General features: G+C 39.9%; 1 protein-coding gene across 1 annotated transcript; it reads right to left on the bottom strand.

Moving 5' to 3' along the window:
* Positions 1 to 252: 252 nt before the first annotated feature.
* Positions 253 to 2,356, bottom strand: LOC133092233 (growth-regulated protein homolog alpha-like). Its single transcript, XM_061191468.1, has 4 exons — positions 2,142 to 2,356; positions 1,924 to 2,047; positions 1,738 to 1,821; positions 253 to 971 (listed from the first exon to the last, which is right to left on the bottom strand). Exons 1-4 carry the CDS (start codon positions 2,230 to 2,232, stop codon positions 956 to 958), a joined length of 315 nt encoding a protein of 104 aa, XP_061047451.1. The 5' UTR covers positions 2,233 to 2,356; the 3' UTR covers positions 253 to 955.
* Positions 2,357 to 9,901: the final 7,545 nt, after the last annotated feature.

Here is a 9,901-nt window from a genome sequence, read left to right as displayed (position 1 = left end):
GGCGTCCAGAAGGAGACAGCCCTGCGGACACCTTGACCTTAGTCCAGTGGAACTAATTTTGGTCTTCTGACTTCCAGAACTGTGAGAGAATAAGTTCGTATGCTTTTAAATTACTGAATTTGTAATCATTTGTTACAGCAGCAATAGAAAATCCAAGTGCTGGGTACGCAGGAGGGGAAAAAAAAGGTCAAGAAGTACAAAAGAAACCTAAGCAAGAAATTTTTGTAAAGGGCTTTATTTTCATGTTATTTATAAAAATACGTCAATAAATATTTAAACTTCTCTATTCCAAGACAGAGAAAAATACTGCACAATTAACATGAAACAAGGCATTATGCCTAACAAGGAAGACATAAAATGTCCAAGGGATATTTAGAACATTGTCATTTTTAAAGTTTCAGCATCAGAAATGTTGACCACAGATGGTGAAACTATTTCCATAAATAGATCGTCAGCAACTGACGATCTTCTCATCAGTACACAATGTAAATGTACACATACATTCCCCTACCTTAACAGTGATCTATTTGTTTGGATCCCCCGCTATTGTCTCCAGCTTTTTCACGGTGGATGGTACAGTGTGGTATCCGGCCAAAAATAAACCACAATAGTTTTATGAATGAAAAACATTTAAAACACATCACCTTCAAATAAATAATAGTCAGCACTGAACTAACTTTGATTTAATGTAAAAATGACCTTTTATAATAACAGTACAGAGAATTGCCAAACACATTCATACCTTTAAATATTAGATAGAATAGTAATATACAGGCTTTGAAAAATAAATAAATAAATAAATACATATGTAAGCAAATAGAAGAGCTCTCATAAGAAACAGGCAAAAACATTAGATACAGTCCAGGTGGCCCCAGGAGCCATTTGTTTCTCTTCTTTCACTTTGATTCCACTAAGGCTGCAGTAGTAGCCAGTAAGCTCTCTCCCGCTCTCTAGATCAGTTGGCACTGCCCCTGTGATGAGAAAATGGGTAGTTAGTAGGACCCAAAACGTTGACCTCACAGCCCTGCACCAAGTGGTTGCTACCTAAACCACTGCTGCCCTGTGTGGCAGAAAATGCCAGGCTCTTAGATGCTGTTTAATTAGAAACAAGGAGCCTGTGGTCACAATCTTATTATTATCTTCAAAAAGCCACAACATAATGCCACATTGGGCTAAAAAAAGTACATGCATGACATCACTTAAGCCTCATAGCAAACTCCATGAAGTAGCTATTATTATTTTCCCCATGTTATTGAGACTTAAAGAGATTAAGTACTTTCCCTGGGGTTATAGGAATATAAAGGGTGGAATCTAGACTCGCATTGGGGTGGAAGGGGTTGGTCTCACTGCAAATTCCCTGCTCTTCACCACTAAGCCTCAGAGACCCGTATTGTCCAAAACCAAGGGTTCTATTCTCAGGGCTGAAGCCCATGAGAGACTGAGGTAAACAATACCTGTTCCTTAATGGGTAGGAAGCTTTTTCGCATCGTTGGCTAAATCTACTTCATCTTTTAGGAACATACATTTACCCACACTCATGAGAGGCGGATGAGGATGGAAGGCACTAGAAATATCCTTCTGACACCAGAGCAGATTAATGACCTTAACAGCAAATTTAATGGTGAAATTATAATGACTTTCAGTCCTGCAGCTAAACCGTGGGTTTCTCTGATTAAAAAAAAAAAGGAGGCAGATGCCTGAGTCTAGTCACACGTGTGAATAAAAACCATAACTCACTTGTTTAGCATCTTATTGATGATTTTTTTAACCATGGGAGCTTCAGGGTTGAGACAAACTTCCTGACCAGTCTTGAGAGTGGCTCTGCAGAGAGAAGGGAGAAACCACGTGAGGTCGGGCGGGGGGTCGGGGTGGGAGCGTCGGGACGGCGGAGGTGACAAGCACAGCATCAGCGGCGGCACTTACACGACTTCCGTTTGGCCGCAGTGGGGCCCCGGGGGCGTCACCTCCACGCTCTGGATGTTCTTGAGGTGAATCCCCTGCAAGGTCTGCAGGCATCGGCAGCGCAGTTCGGTGACCACAGGCGCCCCTGCGGGGAAGAGAGACTCGGTTAGGGGGCTGTCCCGGGATGGGCACCCACACGCCCCCGTCCCGCCCTGGGGAGGTCGGGCGCCGGGTCGCACCTGCTGCGTGCCGGCCGGCGGCCACCAGGAGCAGGAACAGCAGCGCGGCGCGGAGGAGCCGGGCAGTGGCGGGGGTCGCGGCGCGGGCCATGGGGTTCAGCTCGGAGGGTCGCTGCCTGCGATGGGAAGCCGGGCTGGAGGGCTGGCGGAGCGGGCTCTGTGGCTCCCCGAGCCGGGCGAAGCCCTTTTATCCCGATCGGACAGGAGCCGGCAGCCCAGGACCAGGGAAATTCCCCGACGCACGTGTAGTTCCCGGTCCGGAAGGAGGGCGCGGCCCCGCGTGCCTCCCGCGTAATCCGCGCCCTCGGGGAGGAGAAGGGGTGTCGTCTCTGCGCCGAAATCCCCGCAAGGGGAGTGAGTCGCCTTGCAGGAGGTGGTGTCACATCTTAGAGGAGAACAGGCATCTTGACGAACGGTAGTTAAGACTGAGGGAATTAAGGCGAGGGAGGAGGGAGGCAGAGAGAACTGATTTTTTTCTTTTTTTTTTAGTTATTTCTGAGATATACATTTTAAAGTAAGAACTGATTTTTCATGTGTTACGCATACGTATCTTGGGGCTTGATGATTTTATTTACGTCTGCATAAATACACTCTGTTAAAACACGTCATCTCAAATTATGCATAAGAATGTTCCCTTATTTCCTGGTATTTTGCAAGCACAAATCAATCATACTTGGTGTCATATCATCCCGCAGTGGTGAGGGGATGACCAGGATCAAAAGTTTAATTCAGTGTTTAAATTAGAACAAAGTGTCACAATGCTACAAAGCTGCTTTCCCCTATGAAATTCTGGAACTTCCAGAGCTCGAGTAAATCCATGAATACCACCTTTTTGTGTGTAGAGGGTGTTGATTAATCCATGAAATAAGGAGCGGGTGGCCATTTGGAGCTGTTGCAGGGAGGGAAAGCTGTGTTGGGCTCACAGGTACACAGTTTCTAGTTTTATCCAAGAACAAAATAGGTCATAGGAATCAGGAGGGGATGCCGAGTGTGAGTAGCACCCTTTGCTCATCTAAGCACCAAAAAACATGTGTTCCTGTGAAGTATCTAAGAGCTAGATCGTGAATTTAATACCATTTGCTTGTTTTATGATCACAAATCTCATTTCATTTCCATGTTATATGGACTTTTCTGCTTCCAGCGATTTGATTTCCCTCTAGAGAAGTAATTGCTGTCATATTTTATTTTTTTCTAATTTCTAATAAGACATTTCAACCTGTTAACTGGAGACTTTATTATTGTGTAGTTTATTTTTCACCCTTAGTTTTCATGTCCTTTGTTGGATTATACTCAGGTAGGTTTCAGAGGGTTTAGGTGTGATTCTGGATGCAGATCCTTGAGAGGTGTGGGGATACCCAGTGGCAAGCAAGAGCAGGGAGGGGATGCTCCAGGGGTGGGTAGAGGCACAGAGCAGAACTCTGCTCCAGACTGCCTGGTGCATGACATTTAACCTGTCTGTGCCTCAGTTTCTCATCTGTAAAATGGGGATTAAGGGTAGTATCTTCTTCAGCAGGTTGTTATGATGAATAAATGTGTTAGCATTTGAACACACCAGTACATATTAAATGCTATAAATAATTTTTAAATAAATAAAATAGAAATTGCTTTTTCTGTATTACTAAGCTGAAACTAACCTGGGGATAAAATCTTTGTACAAAGAGAAAAGAATTATTGAAAAAAACAAAACAAAACAAAAACTCCTCCAATATAAAAGGTTGTTTATTTGTTTTTGTTTTTCTTAAGAGAAAACTTAGAATGAATTTTTTTGTGTCGTCTAGTTTAATTGCTGGGTAATTTTATAATTCTAGTTTTAGTAATTTCAACTACAAAATGTGAATAAAAGTAAAGATGTCCCATCTTGATTATTAGAAAAGAATATGAATGACTAGATTATAAATAAAGATTTGTCTTTACATTTATTTTTTGTCAGTAATCGTCTGCACAGTCCTGAGAAAAAGGACAGGAAATTAAAAAAAAATTTTTTTTAAAGAGTAGGGAATGAAAGATGATCTAAAGTTTATAAAATATGAGTAACTCAACAATAATTGAGAATTTGTTTAGATATTATTGTTATTTTTTATTTTTCTGGGATTCTTAATTGGAGATACAGTTGACGCTTGAACAACATGGGCTTGAACTGCACAGGTCCACTTATATGCGGATTTTTTTCAATAAATATATTGGAAACATTTTTGGAGATTTGCGACAATTTGAAAAAAACTTGCAGGCTAACCGTGTAGCCTAGAAATGTCAAAAAAATTAAGAAAAAGTTTGGTATGTCAAGAAGGTATAGAATATATGTACATGTTAGTCTGCTCTTACATAGGCATAAGGTGAGTGATATTTAATATAAAGTTAATGTGTTAGTTTTCTTCCTGTTTTATAACTTTGCTTTCGTTACATTATCTTCATTGCATTACCATACAGTATGTCTTTCTCTTTCATAATTGGGGAAACCGTGTATAAGGCTATCATCACAGGTAAATGTTTTTTTTAATTTAACAATATTTCTAATACTATGTTATGAATATGACCGTAATACTGTAGGCCGTAAGATTGTTATAATGGTTCATTCATTAGTGTATAGGCTAGGCTACTGTGAAGCAGTTGTAACAATTACACTAGGCTACCACAAAGCAATCATATTGCTTCTTCATTATCAGTGAATTAATTATTATATCTGAAATAAATATGAATTTCTTTTTTACATTATCTTTCATTTTTGATGAATCATGTTAGTAATATGTATAACATCTATAGTGTTTTGTATTAAATAAGACAATATTGATGGAGGTACTGACAGATGATTCATCTTATAAACAGATGACTTAATCTTACAGTATCAATAAATACAGTACAATAATGTAAATGTATTTTCTCTTCATTACGATTTTCCTAGTAATATTTTCTTTACTGTAGCTTACTTTATTTTAAGAATACAGTATATAATACATATACAAAATATGTGTTAATTGACTGTTACACAGTTTCCGCACTTTCACTGCCAAGGGCGCGGGTTTGATCTCTGGTTGGGGAATTAAGATCCCACAAGCAGCAGGGTGTGGCCAAAACAAAACAAAATTTAAAAATTAAAAAATAAAAAGCAATAGTGTTCTGAAACCTACTAAAATAATCCAGTTCTTTCTTGTTTTAACAAGTATCTTCCCTAACTACTCGTTTTATAAGCTGAATGGCAGATGTATATGCCCAAACTTTCAACTAATACAATCACCAATTTTAAAAATATAGAGCCAACCCTAAAATAAAAACATAGGTTGCTAAATTTTATTTTGAGCTACCGTATTTACCGCATCTTGCAGATTTGATTGACAGGATATAATCTGCCTTTAAAATCCAGAATTGCTGCTGTATCCCGAGATGAAAGAGCAGCAGGAATGGGCAGTACCGTCCTGCTCTCCCCACGCTGGCCTTGGGAAGTTGTGCCTACAACTGCTAACCCTATTTTGTCACAATTACTACTTTGAGTAGAATGAGTCTGGCTCCGAGGGGAGAAGAAGGAAGATGTTGGAAGCATTAAATCCCTGGATCCATCCACTTCTTCAGTCCAGAGCGTTTCATCCAATGTCAATGTCATCCACCTGGTCCAGTCTCTAGTGCATTTGTCACTTCTGCCTGCCTTGAGCCCCTTCCTCCTGCTCCTGGTTACAAAACCTTGGTTTTCCTGTGGGAACCATCTTTTCTTCCTCCCAATCTGGGTAGCTCAGGTAGGGTGACCCTGCTCCAAAGCTCCAGAAGTGAGCTGATGACCGAAAGTAGTATTGGTCAGTCCTTCCAGTCTGGGTCCAACCCCCAGCCACTCTATAGGTGCAGGGGTGGGTGAGTGACCTAAGCCTGGCCAAGTCAGAAAAATCCCTGGGGGACTTCCCTGGTGACGCAGTGGTTAAGAATCCGCCTGCCAATGCAGAGGACACGGGTTCAAGCCCTGGTCTGGAAAGATCCCACATGCCACAGAGCAACTAAGCCCGTGCACCACGACTACTGAGCCTGCGCTCTAGAGCCTGCGAGCTACAACTACTGAAGCCCGTGCGCCTAGAGCCCGTGCTCCGCAACAAAGAGAAGCCCACGCAATGAGAAGCCCGCGTACCACAACGAAGAGTAGCCCCTGCTCTCTGCAACTACAGGAAGCCCGTGTGCAGCAACGAAAACTCAACGCAGCCAAAAATAAATAAATTAGAAAAATCCCTGGGGTCCTTTTTGTCAAGAAATGGTTTAAAAAAAAAAAAAATCCCTTGCTTCCTGTTGGGTTATATCTGGTAGAACAGAAGCTTAAAGTTTTGCCAGTGCTTGAGAACAGGTTGCCAATGAAGCCAGCATAGAGAAAAGCAGCCTGATCTGGAGTGAGATTGTTACTGAAGAGAATTTTTGAACTGCAACACCAAGCTTTATCGCATCTACTCATCAATCTTTTAGTTTCATAGGTCAAATGCTTCTCTTCATTAAGCTAATTTGAGTTAGGTTTTTGTTACTGACTCCACTTATGCTGGTTATCTTACTTATCTCACACCTAGGAGGGTGTTTCAACTCACATTTAATGTCTTTCTTTCTCCATTTGTTTCAGCATTTTCAATGAGAATTTTTTCAGCATTTATAAGGTGGGAATGAAGTTTGGTGCTGGGGATATAAAGAGGAATAGAAGACTCTGCCGCCCTCTAACTCTCAATGCAATAAGGGAAATGAATGTACAAATAGAATTTTTTTTTTTTTTTTTTTTTTTTGCCCCGCAGCTTAGTTCCCCCGGCCAGGGATTGAATCCGTGCCCCCTGCAGTGGAAGTGCAGAGTCCTAACCACTGGACTGCCAGGGAAGTCCCAACAGATAGAAAACTTTTAGGAAAGCTTGGTCAACACCGTGGCAAACCATTCCCAAGGTATTAGGAGTGAGGAGGGACCCCCAGTGCAACTCTTATATAGAGTGGCTTTATGAGAGATGTCAGACAAGTTTTCCTGAAAGCAGTGCTCACTCACGTTAGTCTTAAGGATAAGGAGTTTTCCAGGTAGAGGGGGAACACTGAGGGGTGGAAAACATTCCAGGAGAGGGCCAAATGGGCAAAGGCATGGCTATTAAAAAGAGCATGGGAATACTGGGAGAGCAAGCGGCGCGTGCAGCTGGAGCTCCCTCTTCGAGCAAGGAGAGGCGAGAGACTGAGGCAGGAGCAGGTGGGAGGGCTCAGACACTGGAGGCCATGTGCCCATAGGATCCTGCTTGTCCATCAAGACCCAGTGTGGGTGTTGCCTCCATTGGGAAGTCTCTACATGCACCTCAAGGTGTTTCCATAGCCCTCTTGCACGGACTACACCATGACCTTTATCAGCTATCTACCACGGGGAGGGGGAAAGGCTAGGGTAACCTAAAGCTTCACGGAGTGTGCGGAAAATGAGGGGTGGTAGACATTGTAAAAAAGTAATAAGCAGAAACCTCAGTTAAATAGAGTTGAGAGACCAGAAGGGGGAGCTCTCACACCCTGGGACAAGAGCAGAGCCCAAGAGGAAGAAGAAAGACTCCTTTCCTGGCAAGGACATGATCAATGACAATCCATGGACTCTTTGTTTACCATAGCCCCCCAACTTCCTTCTCCTATCTATAAAAGTGTTCTTCTTTTGCCACGTGGGGACTTACACGCAGCTTGCCGTGGTTACAGATCCCCAAATTGCAGTTCTCTGCTAATCTCAAGTAAACCCATCTTAGCTGAAGAAATATCTGACAGTCTATTTGTTTGACGTCAAAAATATTAAATCAAAAGACATTTATGAAGCACACACAATATACAAGAGACTGTGGTCAGTTTTGCAAAAGACATGTAGTGGGTAAAGCTGAAATATGAAGTTCTTCTTCACGCATACTTTCTTCTGCAATAGAGCTAGTCTTACCTTCTGTTCCTATAGTAAAGACAGCTTGGTGGTTTCAAAGTCTATGATTATTTAAATTCATTTCAACTAACTCTGAATACCAACTAATATATTAGATTTGGGCATAATTCCAAGGCTTCTAAAGAATAAATTTCAATATAAGCTTTGTATTTCCATTTTCTTAAGATTGTTTTTTAAACTTTTACAGAAGTAATTAAATTACATTACATATAGTATAAGCCAAAGAAAAACAGAAATGCCAAAATTTCCAAAGAATATGTCAAGAAATAGATATAGGAAATGAGGAAATGTCTCTGTGGAAATGTTTTTTATCACACTTGGCTGTGATGGGCATGAAAACAGCATGATGACCCTGCTTTGATGCTTCCTGTATTGTGGAAGCAAAATTTAGGAAGTTGAGAAATTAGTTATAAACCACAGCACACACATCAAGTACAGTGATATGTTACATATTTCAGCTAGGAAAGTTACAATCTTCATAAAAATCTTGATGATCAGAGAATATCTTCTGTAACCTTTCAGAATTTAAAAATCTGTTGATACATTCTTTATGGCTCATATATGCTCTCTTTTAGAAAATGTTATCTGTGTGTTGGAAAAACAAATGTGATTTATGCAATTGTTAGGTGAAGCATTCCTATGTGTTTTCTTCAGGCCAAATTGGTTGGTCATGTTGTTTAGCTCTTCTATACTGTTACTGATTCTTTACTGCTTTGTCTATTAAGTATTGATAGAGGTTTGTTAGAATTTTTAACTCTGACTGTGGTTTCGTCTATTGCTTCTTTTAGTGTTTCTCCATTTTGCTTTATATATTTTGATAATATGTTATTAAGTTCATAAAATTTTAGAATTATTTTTGTCCCTTGTAAAATTGCTACCTTTTTATTTTATATTTTTGGCCATGCCACAAGGCATGTGGGATCTTACTTCCCCAACCAGAGATCAAACCAGCGTCCCCTGCTTTGGAAGCACACAGTCTTAACCACTGGACCACCAGAGAAGTCCCACCATCTTTTTATTTTAAATCAGCCTTCTTTGTCTCTGACTACTTCTTTCCTTAAGTCTTAACGTATTAATTTGGTCTTAAGTAATATATCAATCATTAACAAATATATCAATAATTTATATTAATAATAAATTAATAATTATTAATAAGTAATTAATATATCAATGTATTCATGCCAAGTTTCTTTCAGTTGGTTTTTACATGATATAATACTTTCAATTCTTTTCATTTCAAGCAATCTGGGTCTTGATATTTAAAGTGTGCCTCTTTTAAGCAACATAGATTTTTTTGTCTTAATTACACAGCCTGGTAATTTTTGACTTTTAATTGGAGTGTTTATTCCATTTAAATTTACTATAATTCTTAATATAGTTGGATTTAAGTCTACTATCTTGCTATTCTAGTTGTCCTATCTTTTTAAAAATAAACTTTCAATTTGGAATAATTTTAGATTTACAAAATATTTGTATAGATAGTACAAGGAGTTCCTGTGGACCTTTTGCCCAGTATTTCCTAATGTTGATATCTTACATGATTATAATACACTTGTCAAAACTAAGAAATTAACGTTGGTACATTAATGTTGACTAAACTCCAGTCTTCCTTCAAATCTCATCAATTTCCATTAGTGTCTTTTTTCTATTCCTGGATCCAATCCAGCACACCACATTGCATTTAGTCATCATGTCTCTTTTTTCTCCTCTGACCTGTGGCAGATTCTCAGTCTTGTCTTGTCTTTCATGACTTTGAAGGTTTTGAAGAATACTCATTATTTTGTAGAATGTTCCTCAATTTGGGTTTTTAGGATGATTTTTTTCATGATTATACTGGGGTTGTGGGTTTGGGGTGAGAATATCATGGAGATGA

The sequence above is a fragment of the Eubalaena glacialis genome, chromosome 5 (assembly GCF_028564815.1).
Source record: "Eubalaena glacialis isolate mEubGla1 chromosome 5, mEubGla1.1.hap2.+ XY, whole genome shotgun sequence".
Taxonomy (NCBI): domain Eukaryota; kingdom Metazoa; phylum Chordata; class Mammalia; order Artiodactyla; family Balaenidae; genus Eubalaena; species Eubalaena glacialis.
The sequence above is the reverse complement of the archived record's forward strand: the minus strand, read 5'-3'. Positions and strand labels throughout refer to the sequence as shown.